The 14266-nt window shown below is 50.6% G+C and overlaps 1 protein-coding gene across 1 annotated transcript; it reads left to right on the top strand.

Annotated features, from left to right (window-relative positions):
- Nucleotides 1-2903: 2903 nt before the first annotated feature.
- Nucleotides 2904-11643, top strand: MRM1 (mitochondrial rRNA methyltransferase 1). Its single transcript, XM_054209489.1, has 5 exons — nucleotides 2904-4065; nucleotides 4528-4621; nucleotides 6453-6573; nucleotides 10613-10732; nucleotides 10879-11643. Exons 1-5 carry the CDS (start codon nucleotides 3248-3250, stop codon nucleotides 10926-10928), a joined length of 1203 nt encoding a protein of 400 aa, XP_054065464.1. The 5' UTR covers nucleotides 2904-3247; the 3' UTR covers nucleotides 10929-11643.
- Nucleotides 11644-14266: the final 2623 nt, after the last annotated feature.

Raw genomic sequence — 14266 nt, 5'->3', positions numbered from 1 at the left:
GCTGGGTTTCACATGCAGCTTTGAGTCAGATCGTGTCCCGCAAGGAGCGGCTGCTCCCGGTCTGCCCGCAGCCAGCGATCCTCACCGCAGCAGACAGCCCACACCAGCTGGAAAAGCTCTTCAGTCTCCGTCCCACCATGGTCCGCAATTCGGAGGCACCTGGCTAAGGAAGGCTCAAGCACGACTGCGCTTTTTTTATAACGCCGCTGTGATGGTCAGCTAGGCTCGATACGGAAACTCCTGGTATTTTCCATAGTGCTTCTTTTGCAGGAGCTTGTTGAAATTCAGCAGGCGCGCTGTGCAGTGGGTGCCGTCTTTAAGAGAAGATGATTGAACTAACAGTTGGAGGCCAAAAGAAAAAGTTGAGAAATTAGGAACTTCTGAGCAGAAACAAAAAAAAAAAAAGGGGGGGGGGGGGGCGTGGGTAGCACTGGTGAAAATACGAATTGGTGGCCACAGCTGTGTACAAAGTTAAGCAGATGTTGAAATGCATGGCTGAGAAGGGACCCAACTTATCTTTCTGCTCTGTAAAAGGAGAGAATTGCTTAAGAGGTAAGGCCTTGAAAAAGGGTGAGTCCGGGCAGTTGTTCCCTGCAAATACAACCTGGCTGACCTGCAGCCCTGGGAGTTTGGTGGGTTTTTTTCCCCAAGAACATTTGTAACATTTGCAAGTCTATAAAATAACCTTGAAATGATATCCAGTATATTTTTCCATTTCAAATGTGGTTTTAGAGGGTAATTCCTGCTGCCCGTGCACTTCCCATGTGAAGTGCGGCCCGCGGAGGGGTTAGAGCAGCCAAGCAGCCTGCGCCAGCCTCCTGTAACCTGCTGGCACCTTGAGCCCCCTTCCTGGGATGAGGTGGGATTGGCAGCACGACTCTGAGGCATTTAAAAACCCCAAACAGGAGGGTGAACCTGTAATTTATCAGTAGGTTTCTAATTGTGAACTGTAAAATAAAGAATAAAGAGAGAGGCACACCGTGGTTCTTTTGTTGTGTACGTAGCAGTTTTTGTGTTAAAACATAACATCCTTTTTATTGTTCGCAGCTAAACCTTTCTTTGGGGAAGAGTTCAAACAGAAATGTGTGATTTTTTTTTTTTTTTTTTTTTGGTTCTTCATGAGAAAAACCGTAATTGCTTTCTAGAGCAGAATAGCATCCAGTTGTTTCGCCGATAACCTGTGGAGGTTGGACTCGCCCGTCCTTGTTCAAAATGAAGCCGCGCTCCACAGGGCTTGGCTGAAATCCCCAGGCAGGCTGCTGGGCACGGCTGGGTTTGACTAAACTATGCAAGGGATGAGCTCCTGGTGCTGCTCGGCCTCGGATATTGAACTCTTTCAGTCTCTCGTGCTTGCCTCGAAGCAAGACAGGTTATCGTCGTCGTTAACTGAAGGCATTTTTGTTTCCCAGTCCCTTTTCTGCTCGTCCAAGTGCAGGGGCATATTCGTGAGCTCAGCTTGCTATCCTGGGAACACAAGGTTTTTGCACATAAGTAACGAATAGCTGGATTGGCTGCCGTTGCTGGATTTGAGGCAGGTATTTTGGATACCTTGTAAATAGGTGGAGAGCCTTTGTAGAATTAAAACCATGTTTTTTTCCCTATTCTTGTGCTTTTTTTTTTTTTTTTTTGGCAATCTGTAGTGTATGTATCATCAGTTATGTTAAAACTGCTCTGCCTCCAGCAAACGCTTTATCTGGCAGATTATGTGCTCTCAGGTGACCAGTCTTAGCTCTTATTTTTTGGGGGGAAGAACCATGGGCACAGTTGGCTCTGGTTATCAGCAGGAGAAATAGGATTTTACTTACAACCTCTGAATGTGTAAAAGCAATTTCATATTTTTGAGGCCTGACATAACTTGCCAGTACTTCAGGCAAACAGTACAGAAAAGGACTTCTTGCTTCTCTCTGCAAAATCCTTTAAAAATAACGTGGTTTGTCCCCCGTAGCCCACGCGGGTGTGTTTGTGTGGGGGATAAACCCCAGGAAGCCCTAAAGCTGCATGTGGGGGTTGGTCCTGTACCTGTTGCTGTGAATGACCCAGCTCCCTGTTTGCCTGCCCCTTGTCTATCCATTTATGAAATTAAAAGATGGATATAAACTATCACGTAATTAGAAAAGCGGCATTTTGGTGTGAAGTTACAGGTTTGGGGCAAGTTGAGTCCCGTGGCAGCATCGGAGCCCCTTCTGCCTGTGTTTAGAGAAGCACATTGCCATTCCCGTGCCTGGGTGGTAAATGGGCCGGGCCCTCGCCCTCGGAACGTGCGTTTCCAGCCGATTAGATGCTGTTGGGACAGTTTTCATTGTCCGGGGGGCTTTGACAGCGCGCCTGAGCACACACGGCCTTTGGGAATGGGGTCAGAGAAAAATCCCCACTCCCTTGAGGTAAATGCAGGCCAAACACTCATTTTTTTTTTTTTTTTTTTTTTTTTTTTTTTAATGTTAAAAATACCTGTGCCAGGCCAACGCCAGGACTTCCTGAAGCCCTGGTGCTTTTATTGCTGGACCTGGGTGGAGCCGGTTGTTTGGGCTGAAAGGCTGTGGGATGCTGCCCCTCTCCCCAGCCTTTGCGAGCTGCCCTAATGAAGCGACCAAAAGCTGTTTTCCGCTTAATTAAGGCGCTGCCAGTGGGGGCCGCGGGTGGCGGCGGGGTCAGCTCCCCGCTGAGGAGCTGGGGCCAGCACCAACCCTGCCCTTTGCAAAGCTGCCCTCCTCCCTCAGGGCTGCGGGGGGACCTTTGCGGGCCGTGGCCGGGGGCTGGGGCCCCGGTGCCGGGACCACCCGCTCCCCTCAGGCCTCCCGGCAGCGGGAGCGAGGCCGGGCCCGGCGCGGCTGCGCCCCCGCCCACCGCCAGGCGGCGCTGCGGGGCGGGGCGGGGCGATGCCCGTCTCGTTGGTCAGCCTCGTGCCCGCCCGGAAGCGGCGCGGCGCCGGCGGACGGTAGGAGAGGGGCGGCGGCGGGGCCCACGCGTGTCCGCGGCGCCCGCTGCGCGCCGGCAGCCCCTCTGCCGTGCTGGCGAGCCCCGCAGGGGCCCCACACCCCCGCCGCCGTCCCTGTGTTGCGGCCGGGCCGGCTGTGGAGCCGAGCTCGGTGTTTCCCACCCCCTCTCCCACTCAGGGCCTCCCGTGGGGTGGTGCGGCGCCGCCTCCTGTCAGCTCAGCCGCGGCCTGAGGGCCGCACCGCCTGCCGTGGGCTAGGCCGCCGGTGCCAGCGCTGGCCCATCCCGCGTGGAAAGGCCTTTGGGGGTGCCAATGGAGCAGGCGCTCAGGTCCGGTGTGTGGAGGGCCCTGGGGCTGTCGCCCGCCAGCCGCTGGTGGTGGGGGGTGAGACACGGCTCCACGCGGGAGCAGCGGCCCCCGCACTTCGCACCGCCTGCCGTGCGTGGGGATGAGGAAGGGCCACCCCGAGGTGGGGATGGCGGCGGTCAGCTTCATGCACCAGCCCTCCCGGAGGGTGCTCAGCCAGTGACCCCCCCCCGTGCCTCCCGTGGGGGCCTGGCTCCACAGAGCCGGCCACGACCGTGGCACAAGGCGTACGAGAGCAGAGTCAGGCAGGCTGTGACAGCCAACAGGGAATCGTGGAGCTGGCGAGAGGATGACTTCTCAAAGGCAAGGAAGAGCCTGGAACGGAAGCCTCTGTCCATCGAGAGGACTAAAGGCTCAGAGATCTTATTTGGGATTGCACCCTGTTCCCTGGCCCTCTCCCAGTCGAGGAGGGACCTGTTCAGGTTGTTCCTCAAGGAGAACAGTGGCTCTCGGCGGCGTGTTATGAGTGAGTTTGTCCTTCAGGCCATGGCCCGGGGAGTCCCTGTGCACCACGTCAAAAGGAGAGAGCTGGATGCTCTTTGCAGAGGTCAGGTCCACCAGGGAGTTTGTTTGGAGGCCACTCCTCTCCGTTTCAAGAGTTTGGAGGAAGCTGAGAAGCCTGATTTGGGGGATGAAGAGAGTCCGAACCGACAGCTGATTTGGCTGGTGTTGGAGCAGATTCAGGATCCCATGAACCTTGGGGCACTGCTGCGCTCTGCCTATTTCTTGGGGGTGGACAGAGTGGTGACAAGCCAGAGGAACAGGTACAGGGTCGGTTATCTGCTCCTTCAGCTTTTCTCTTTCTTTTCCTGCTGGCTCCCAAAGAGGTTCTAGCCTGCATTGCTTGACAGATGCTTTAGAGGGTTTTCTAGGACTGAACTTGAGAGCTGAATTTGTCTCGCTGCTGCTTTGCATTGCGCTTTGCAGGGAGGCTGTGAGACGTGGTATTCCAGGCTGGTAAGGAACCTCCCTGGGTCCTTTTTGCTTTACTCTATTTTGTGTTTCAGTTGTCCATCTGTGCGCAAAACTGCTACAGCCTATTTCCTAGGTTAATTTCTGAGCCCTCCTAATCTCCATAGGAAAATATATCATTATAGTGAGCTAGATCTTTAGCGCAGTAGTTGGAATTGGGTGGCAGAGGCAAGAGAAGGAAATATAGAAAGAAAAATTCTCCTGGATTTCCTTTTTTTGCTCTCATATGACACTTTTCCATTCTTTTCTTGCAGCTGCCCCTTGACACCGACAGTGAGCAAAGCTAGTTCTGGAGCCATGGAAGTCTTCGATGTCTACAGCACAGATGATCTCCGTGGCTTTTTGAAGGTAGAATGATCCATGGGGTTTTTTTCCTTTTCCTTTCAAGAAGCCTGAAATACTGCGTGTATTGAATAGAGAGGAGGTACAGGAAAAAGACTCAGTTATTTGCAGCGTCCGCTGCTCCTGGTCTGCATTCCTGTTTGCTGCCGATGGTCTGTGCTGTCGGACCACCTCTTATGGGCATGCACCCCCAGTCCCACTCCATCGAGTGGGGTGGGAGTCTTTTTTGGAAGATGATGATGGCAGGATGACACTGTCTGTCTCCCGTACTCATGCTGCGAGCTCGGTAAGACGGGCTCTGTCTCCCTTTCTGTCTGTGGGGACCGGCACTAGAGCTATGCCTGCAGCAGGTCTTGCCCAGCACAAGGCAGAAGCAGCATCCCAGGGCCCAGGCACACGATGGCAGCATTGGGCAGCCTTTGGAGCAGGGGAGAGGAGAATCCAGGGCTGGTGTGAGCTGCTGGGAATCTGTTTACGCTCCACCTATGCGGTGAGATGAGATAGGGGCCCTTTGCCAAATGTGCTGGAAAAGGAAAGGGAATGCCTGTGGAAAAAACATGATTTAAACTGAAACAAACCCAGGGATGTTGCTTTGAATTGGCAGAGTGCGTCCATCCCCTGTGATAGCACTGTATGACTGCCCTGAGTCCTCGTGGAGATCCCCTGTGCCCTGGCTGAATATTGTGTGTGTGCAGAGCAGGGAGCTGCAGGCTCTCATCTGCCCTCCCCTGTTCGTGTGGGATCCGCCAGACCTGGGGGAGCAGTGGGGTTGGAGGCTTTGTATAGGGTGGGAGGGCAGAGGCTGCAGACCCTCAGGGGAATGGAGGCACCCGGTCTGTGCTCCCAGGGTCGCTGCATGCCTGTGTCCCTTTGAGGAAGAGCTTGTCACAGTCTGGAGTGACTGCGAGGAGGGCAAGTGGAGGTAAGTCGGGACTGTTCCCACCTGGTGTGCTAGAAAACCCTTGTCCAGCTGTACAATAGGTCTGTGGCAGCTGGAGCTCTGGGTGGTGGCGAAATGAAAGGCACATAAAATATATTGATATTTAATTGAAACAGCTGGAAGAATCACTTTGTTACTGTAAAGTCTGAATTATTAACATTTTGAGCCAGTGCAGCAGTTCATTTAATTGGACCCAGATTCACTGCCGTAACCCTTGGCATTGCCTGGCTGGTGTAAATTTGATATAACGTAATGTAAAAAGTGCCAGTTTCACAGGAAATGTAGCTGGCAAGGAGCAACAGTTCTTTTATTGTTAAAATGGATTTCCGAGACAAATAATTAAGGCTCTTTTTACTAGGGTGCGGGAGGGAAGGCTGGTTCTCTGGTTATGTGAGGCACTGAGTGTTGAGTGCCCTGCCTTTTGTATGAGCTGATTTTTGGCATCAGCGTTTGAAAACGTTACTGTGGGCTTCTGGTGGCTGAGCCTGCACTTGAGAACTTCCACTGCATTGCTCTGTGGATTAGCCTTATGCTAATTTGTTTAACACTACTCTTTTTGTATGCTTTCCTGGCAAAAACCTTCCTAGAACTGTTGTATGGGCAAAAAAAAGCTTTTCAGTTGCTGTTTGTTTGCTTGCTGAACTGGAATAAACACTAGAAAGAAAATTACTTTTTCTTTTTTTTTTTTCTTCTTAAATGAAGGTTTGTGTGCTGGCGCTGGGAGGACTTTGGTGGTAAAAATTCAAGGGATGCCAAAAAAACCCAGAAAAGCCATTCAGCTTAACTGAAAATGTTAAAAAAAAAAAAAAAAAAGGCATGTTTACAGACATGACTTATTTTTTTCTTAAGTTTGAAAAGTAGTCAATTTTTTAACATTTGTTTCCTTTCTCTTCCTAGGCTAAAACTGCAGAAGGCTGGGAAGTCGTGGGAACGGTCAGCCAGCCTGAGGATGTGGAAAATGTTCCTGTCATCAGTTGCTTGGAATTTCAGTGGAATAAACCCGTCATTATAGTAATCGGTATTTCAATTTCCGGAGCTTTGGGCTTGGTGGAAGTGCATGTGTGAGGGAATGGTCAGGGTGATGTTTCACTCCAAAGCTAGTTGCAGGTCTGTTACGTTACATCACGCTTTGGTCTGGAAAAGAAAAGCTGAGCAAGAAGTACTAGAATGATCTGGCTGCAAATGAAATAGGGACCCAGAAAAAGAGGAGGAGCCAAGAAACCTCCCAGTAGGACCTGCAAGACCAAACCAGTTTAGTAGCTGCAGAGGGTCTAGATGGCAGTTTCCAGTGGCAGGACCGGTCTGTGTCGGTGCAGCCACAACGGGTTGTTTTGCACTGTGTTCTGCCAGATCACAGTGCACTTTTGATCTTGTCCTAGAGCCTTGAACTTAGATTTTCTGGGTTGGTGAACCACAAACCTGAGTGAGACCCAGGAGGTGCGTGTTTGCGCTTGCTGCGCTGAGGCTGCAATAGCGAGCTGTGCCATGTCTTTGCTCTGTCATGTTTCCTTCTTAAAAAAAAACAGGAATATGTCTCTGTGCCCAGGTCTGGAAAAAAGCATGAGGAGCTGTTGCTGGGGATGCTCTGAACACGAAGCTGAGCTTTATGGCACAGACACCACTACAGAGACCAGTCAGTGGCTGCTCTGTATGCTTAGGAGAAGGCAGGAGCTGTTGGCTGCTGGGCTATCAGCAGGAGGAGCTGGTGTAGCCGTAGCCTCCTCCCAGGCAGACCTGTGTGCTGTTTGGGCGACGGGTGACGCTTTCCTGAGCACCTAAACTGGGTGATTCCTCCAGGGCCTTCTGCTTCTCCCCCCTCTTTGTGTGGAGGACACTTGCAAAGGATGCTGTCTTTTGTAGGCAGAGTTTAGGGTTGTGCAACTTCCTAGGAGGTGAAGAGAAGGGGAGTAACGGCCTTTTGGCAGATAGAGAAAGAAATTCACCCAAGAGCGCTGCTCTAGGCGCCCTTCTGCAGCCATGCTGTAGCCCCCCACGTTGTGTCACCTGTCACAAGAGCTGGTTTGAGCTTTTACGCTTGGAAGTAGTGTCATGCTGGCGATGAGCCATCAAGGGGCTGTAATCCTGCCCTGTGCTGCGGTTTTCTTGGCTCAGAAGACATTTCTTTAATTAAAATGTTTATTGAACTCCTAGAAATACTGACAAGACAACGCCGCAAATCTGGCATCTCTACAAGATGTGTGGAGCTATATTATAAAGGGAGTAGGGAGGCTGGCAGCCCTGCTGATGGACCACAAAGAAATGCATCCCAGAAACGACGACAACACCAGGAGAAAGGAAGGGGGTGAAAGTGGCAGTGGTGTCGTTACCTTGAATTATGAGAGATTTCTCCAGGAAAAAGTCCAAATATCCTTTTGTCAAGGGAGATTGGAGGCTGATTGGTAGATGCATGAGGAGAGCTCCCGGACCTTGCAGCAGTAATGATTTCAACTCTCTGCTGAGCACTAACTCTTCGCTGAAAAGAAAATTGAACATTACAGTCATCCGATGCTGAGGTTGTTTGAAGAAGCGTCCTAGATCTGAATATGTAGCATACCTGCAGCGGCAAACAGAGAGCAGCAGAGATAATTTAGCATGGTAGCGAGCTTCCTAGCATTGCACAGATTGCCTTGTAAGTTAAGCATCTGCAGACTTGAATTCACCCTCCTGGCATCCTCGCTGGCTTGGCAGGGAGTGATTTGGACAGTCCGGCTTAATGTTGTCTGCACTGGAGTCATTGCCGAAGGTGACAGGCAGGCTGGCGGCCCTGAAGACTGGGAGCCTTGTGTGAACAGGAACAGATTGGGAGCACTTAGATGTCTGAGCAAGAAGAGTTTCTGGGTAATTTGTTCCTCTTACACATTCAGTCTTTAGCTTGGGGTTTAAGGCTGTTCATGGAATTGGTGGTTTTACCGAGATGCTCATTTTGCGTATCTCTTTGAACTGCCGGCACGGCTGCTTCTGCCTGGATTTGAACTTCCTTTGCTGGAAACTGCAGTTGTTACAGTGGTGTTAATTGCAAACGGGGCAGGAAACCTGTTTTATCGTTTCAGCCAAGCTGTAACTCTGGTCTTTGAGGCCTGTCAGTAAGGCAAAAAGCTAAGAGATGGAAGTCAAAGATGTGGAAGTGTTTTGTTCACCAGTATAAACTAGGATTTATTCTGATTCAGTCAGTACTCCCTCCCTTGTGTCACACTCCGTGCAAGTCTTTTTGCCCTGAATTTATGGGTCCTAATTATTTTAAGCAGCCAGAGCCATAAAAAGCTTTGTAAAAGCTGGAAGCAAAATTGCTGCCTTTATTAGGAATCGTAAGACCCTTATCAGGGAGAGGAGAGGATTGCTCTAGGAGCCATCGTACCTCTGGCAATAGCTGCTGTCCCGGTTGGAGAGTCCCACGAGAGTGTGGTTTGAGAAGCTCAGGAGACAAATATGGCTGTAAGTTGTAAAACTTTTCTGTGTTGAATCAGGAAAAAGTAGGATAATTTTTTTTTTTTCTTGAAGCATCCCTAGAGAGCCATAGTCTAGTGATGCAGAGGCAGGCCGGGCCGTGGGAGGCCTGGCTCTGATTCTTTGTGTCACCCAGGCTTCCCGTGTGACTTTAGGTAACTCACCCACGTCTTGTCTGCCCTTCTGGCTTAAAGAAAGAAGAAAATAATGGTTAGGATGGGATTTTGGTTTTCTGAAGGTTCACTGATGCCAGCCAAAGGGTGCTTTTGGCAGTGTGGCTTATTTCATGTGGGAAGGTGATGCAAGATGCATTACCCAAAGCGTTCTTTTGCTTGCTAGTTAGATCAGGCCAGCAAAAACATGAGACGGGGCTTCAGCTTCCAGTCTATGAAATGGGAATAACAGCACTCTGCTTCCCTGTGCACAGAGGGGTGTTGCACAGATCAATACATAGGGACGGGCCTGCCGGGGAGGTGCTGTAAGTAGACAACGGGAAGAATTTTGTGGCAGCTCAGCCCAGCAAAGAGCTCATTTACCTTGTGGAGGAGTGATTCTCCAGTGGCATAGATGGTGCCTAAGGCATCCCTGTATGCTGGTAAAACTTCAGGTAAGTGTCCAAATTTAGGTAAGCTTGGTGACAGCACCGGTCACGCAGGCAGAAGGCGCAGAAACCCTTGGCAGGCAGCGCATGTCCCGGCAGTGCTGTCCCAGGACGAGTCTGGGGTTCAGCTGGGGTCGGGGTATGGCTGTTGAAGGGGAGTATTTCACTTCCCGCATGCTGAGCCTGTTTTATCAGAGGATGAGCGTGTCTTAGAAATGAGCTGGGTATTCTTGCAGCCGTGTAGCTGTCTTTGTAGCTCTAAATAATGAATGTGGAAGAATTCTTTGGGGAGCTGAGCGGGCTGGGAGGTCTGTGGTCTTCTGCATTTTCACTTGTCTACGCGCAGGATTGTTTAAAGCCTCTCCCTTTCCATTTCCCTTTGTGACAGTGTGAGTCAAACAACTACTAATGACCTGGGATAGATTTCAACTCTGTTTCACCAGTGTATCAGCCCAAACATATCAGGGCTGTTGGACGGTTTAACAACTAATCAATTGAAGCCTCTGGTTAAACTGTCTGCATTCACAAGTTGCACCCAGCTGGTGGTACTGTGTGCTGAAAAGGCTGAACCCGTCACTATCAATAGGGATATGGGATTTGCTGGACCAGATCAGGCCCGTGGCCTCTTGTCTGCTTTGTCTGTCATGTACGTGGGCAGGCGTCCGCTGGCACGGTGGCTCTTTGCACAGGGGATCTTCCCACTCAGGCTACAAGGCTCTGCACTTTACGCTGTGCATGCAGGCGTGTTGCACAGGTATCCCTCAAAAACACTTAAGATACTGGAGAACAGGTCCGGGGAGACTGGAGTGGGCCAGGAAGGGAAGGCAGGTAAGGTGCCCATCTCGCCGCTGGTAGTTCTTGGCTGCTCCTGCGTGGGAGCTGGTGAGGTTGCTGGTGAGCTTAGGGGCAGGGTGTAGTTGTGACACAGCATTAGCAGGAACTGTACTCAGCAGGGGAAAAAGGGAGGTAGCAGTGGCTGCGAGCTGACCTGAGCAGTGTCTTTGTCTTGCAGGTAGTGAAGGTGACGGACTTTCCCTAGAGACGCAGCTCTTGTGCCATCGGATGCTGGCCATACCCCCTGGCAGAGCGCTTCACCCCGGGATCGAGTCACTGAACGTCTCTGTTGCTACTGGTAAAAACAGTTCTGATGCACAAAGGCATCATAGTCCAAATTTCTGTATTTAGAAAAATCAAACAAACATCCAGACCCGCAGAATAATTTTTTTGTAGTTTAAAAAAAGATTATTTTTTTTTAAATTTATTTTTACTTTCTTACAGGTATTCTCCTGCACTCCATCTGCAGCCAAAAGCTGAAGCATGGTGACTGAAGTTTTCTTTTATTTGGCGGGGGAAGCTGCTCGGCGTTTTGTGGCTGTGCTCTGTTGGTGTGGATGCGGAAGTGCTCTTTCCAGGGTCTTCACCGTTGCAGCAAGTTACAGGGAGAGCCCCATTGGCCTGAGCCGGATCTTGTCTGACGCACAGTACCACCCGAACCCTGGCTTAACGCTGAAGTCGGAGACCTGCAGGCACTAGGTGACACCTCCCACCGGCACCTTGGAGGACCGGCTGTAAGGAAGGGAGACAAAGCTAGGTTTTAAAAGCAGACAGCCAAATCCTTTGGTTTTTGCAGTGAAATACCACCCGGTGATGGCTGCAAGCCTTGTGCTTGTTGCGCCGGGGACTTTGTACGTTGCTTGTGCTGTGGAGAGAATTTGGGCTGGGGGTGAGAGAGGGTGCTCGGCTGGTGCTGCCGTTGAGAGCAGCCGTGCCCGAGCCCACCGCCCCTCCTTAGCAGCCAAGAGGGTGCTGGTGAGAACCAGGTACGATTTGGGACTACTCGGTAGCAATTTCTTCATGCCGAGGTGGTTTCTTTGTTGTATATTGCTGCTTGAATGTCTGAAAACACACCCTGTTGTATTTGGTTGTGAACCAGGTCTGCAGCCCTGCCGAAGGATGGACATGAGCTGTTAGAAAACAGCTGTAGCAGAGAAAAACGCGGCCCATTGAAATAAAGCCTCTGTGAAGATTGGTTGTAGACTCAAATCAATCCTTTTTGTGTCATATATAAATCCAGAGTGTGATTAGTGGAACAGAGCACTTCCTTCAGGTGGGAAGGAGAATCAGGAGCTTGTTCTCTTCTGCCGGGGAAGTTTCCTTTCCATGGTGGGCCTGATCCTACTGGATGCTGAGCTGCCCCAGCACCACCGTCCCCGCTGATGGCGTGGGAGGGGGTGAGGGTGGCTTCATTTGCAAATATCCTGGTTGAAAACCAGGCTGGCTAAATTATTGAGAACCAAATGAATGTTATCACTTAGCACCTTAATTATTTTATTTAGCTACTGTGGCCCTTTGCATAGGATTCCTCATTAACACTTAATTTACAGTGCCCTTTAGGGATAATTTCAAACAATTCAGCTTAGTCTCCTCCCTCCCCCCCTTCCAAATGAACAAGTAAATCACTCAGAGTGACTAATTAGGACTTTCCTTTGAGCTAAATGAAGTCTGTAAACCGGTCTGTGGATGTGGAGGTTTTTCAGATGGGTCCCTGGGAGGGCCTGGCCGGTGGGTGCTGCAGCGGTGGGGGGCTGTGGGGCTGGGGACGTCCCAGATGCCTGGGATGGGGGGCAGGGCAGGACAGGACATGGAGCTCTTCAAAGGTGTTGAGTACTCACTGCTGTGGCTGCGATGGAGAGGGTGCCTGGCACGGTGGTACATATCGTGAGCTGCGTCTGCCCCTTCGCTCTCTCCAGTGGAAAAGGACAAAATTCAAATCCCCCCGAAACAACAGCTGTCGACTCGGCTTTGTTGTCCAAGTCGGAAGGTGAGCTGGTCACTGAATAACGGTGAACTGGTGCATTGCTGGGGTGACAGCTCTTGTGTTTTGTAGGCGAATGTGTCTTTTTTTTTTAAATGTTGAAATAAAAAGGATTGTGGCCAGGGAGGCTGCAGGCCAGCTCCCCCTGCACCAGCGCTGCTCCTGCAGCCGTGGGTGCCCCAGCAGAGGGTGCCCGTGGCTCAGATTTGGTCATTTTTCAGCAGAAAGATTCAGCGCTTGGGGCTAACTGAATCCTTCCTTTCAAGCAGCAGGGATGAGGATAAAGCAGTTTCTTTATTCTTGACCTGTAGGTTAGTATATATATTTTTTCTGATTTCATAGGAACTGCAATTTCTCCTTTTTTCTGTATTTATTTGAGCAGTACTCAGTAAGATGAGGCACGTTGCTGGGTTTGCGTGTGTTTGGGAAAGCCGGGCGCTTTCAGACTGTGCTTAGCCACGCCGGCTCACTCCTCAAAGGAGGAGGCAGGTGAGTAACGACGGAGCAGCTACTTTACTTCTGGAAGGCTCCCAAAAAGCTTTGGAACCTCAGTGCCCGCAGCGGCTCTGCCAACAGGACGAGCGAGGTAGATCGAAGCTCCCGCAGGCGCTTGTCCATCAGTCCAGCAGCCATCGCGATTCCCCTGCCGGTTTCCCCGTACAGCCGCTGTATCCACGGAGCACCTCGATTTGGCACTGGAGTATCAGAGAAGGCTGACTGGGAGTTGCACGAGGCTTGAATTTTAAGAGGCAGGAATTTGAGTGTGTAACCAGGGCTCTCTTTTTGCTTGAGAGCAGCAATACAGGCTTTTGTGGGTGCAGTAAATCCCACTCCGGATGGCTCTGCTGTTTGCATTTAGCCCGTTTCCCTCCGTGGCAAATTTTGGCCCTACTTTTTTCCACTGGGGTGCCCCTCTGGTGTCACTTTTGGATGTATCTGCCGTGGCCGATGCTTTCTCCTTCTGCCCCAGCTCCAGCCTGCTCCGGGCTGAGACCCGTGAGGAGCGCGGGGACCTCTGCACACTCGCACCTTTGGAGATGGAGCTTTGTGCTGTGCGATTCGCCCCTGATCTAATAAATGCGATCCATTAATTGGATCATTGCCTGCTTCTCCAGTTAATTTCCTGGATATTTTTAAATGTTAAAATGTAGTTTTTATAGTCTTTCATTATTTTTAGCCTTAAGCTTGACTATAATCGTCCCTGTAATGTAACTGTAAAAAACTCCTGGCTTTATATCATAAAGGAGGACATTAATTGTCATTTTTTGTGTACATCAGCAAGATCAAAACATGCTTCCTGATTACTTCTGTTTGTACATACAGTCTCTTTGATATTTAGATATGAATAAAGTGTGTGTGTGTAATCTGAAAGTCAATTCTTCCTTCCCTGCTGCTTGTCATGGATTCCTTTCAGAGGCTTATTTACCAAATTGATTTTAAAATTTAGTAATTGTGCTTCCAAAATGATTTCTCAATAATCAAAGTGTCTTTAAGCACAGTGGCAAAATATTTGTCCTCCTTGGTTCAGAAGATGCGCTCTGCGCCTTGGCCTTTTTATCCTCGGACAAGGGCGAACACAAACCTTTTCAACCCTCAAAAATCAACTCCAGGGAGAACTGGCTGCGAGAGGAGCTCTGGCTCGTGCCCCAGATTTCACTTCTGTGCACAGATTATCAACACGACTGGAAGAGTCCCATTCCGTCAAATCCATCGCTGGGTCCCAGTGAGGTTTCCTGAGGCTGGAAGGGCTTTGGCACAGAGACCAACTTCTTTTCGCAGAGCTGGAGGTGCTCCCACGGCCCAAGGTGCCGCGTGGCTGGGGCAGGAGCGGTCGCCCAAGGGGCACCTTCC

The sequence above is a fragment of the Rissa tridactyla genome, chromosome 7 (assembly GCF_028500815.1).
Source record: "Rissa tridactyla isolate bRisTri1 chromosome 7, bRisTri1.patW.cur.20221130, whole genome shotgun sequence".
Taxonomy (NCBI): domain Eukaryota; kingdom Metazoa; phylum Chordata; class Aves; order Charadriiformes; family Laridae; genus Rissa; species Rissa tridactyla.
The sequence above is the reverse complement of the archived record's forward strand: the minus strand, read 5'-3'. Positions and strand labels throughout refer to the sequence as shown.

Coding starts and splice junctions, on each gene's coding strand:
- MRM1 (XM_054209489.1), top strand. CDS start 3,248: ATGGAGCAGGCGCTCAGGTCCGGTGTGTGGAGGGCCCTGGGGCTGTCG. Junction 4,622..6,452: donor ATCTCCGTGGCTTTTTGAAG/GTAGAATGATCC, acceptor TTCTCTTCCTAG/GCTAAAACTGCAGAAGGCTG. Junction 10,733..10,878: donor GAACGTCTCTGTTGCTACTG/GTAAAAACAGTT, acceptor ACTTTCTTACAG/GTATTCTCCTGCACTCCATC.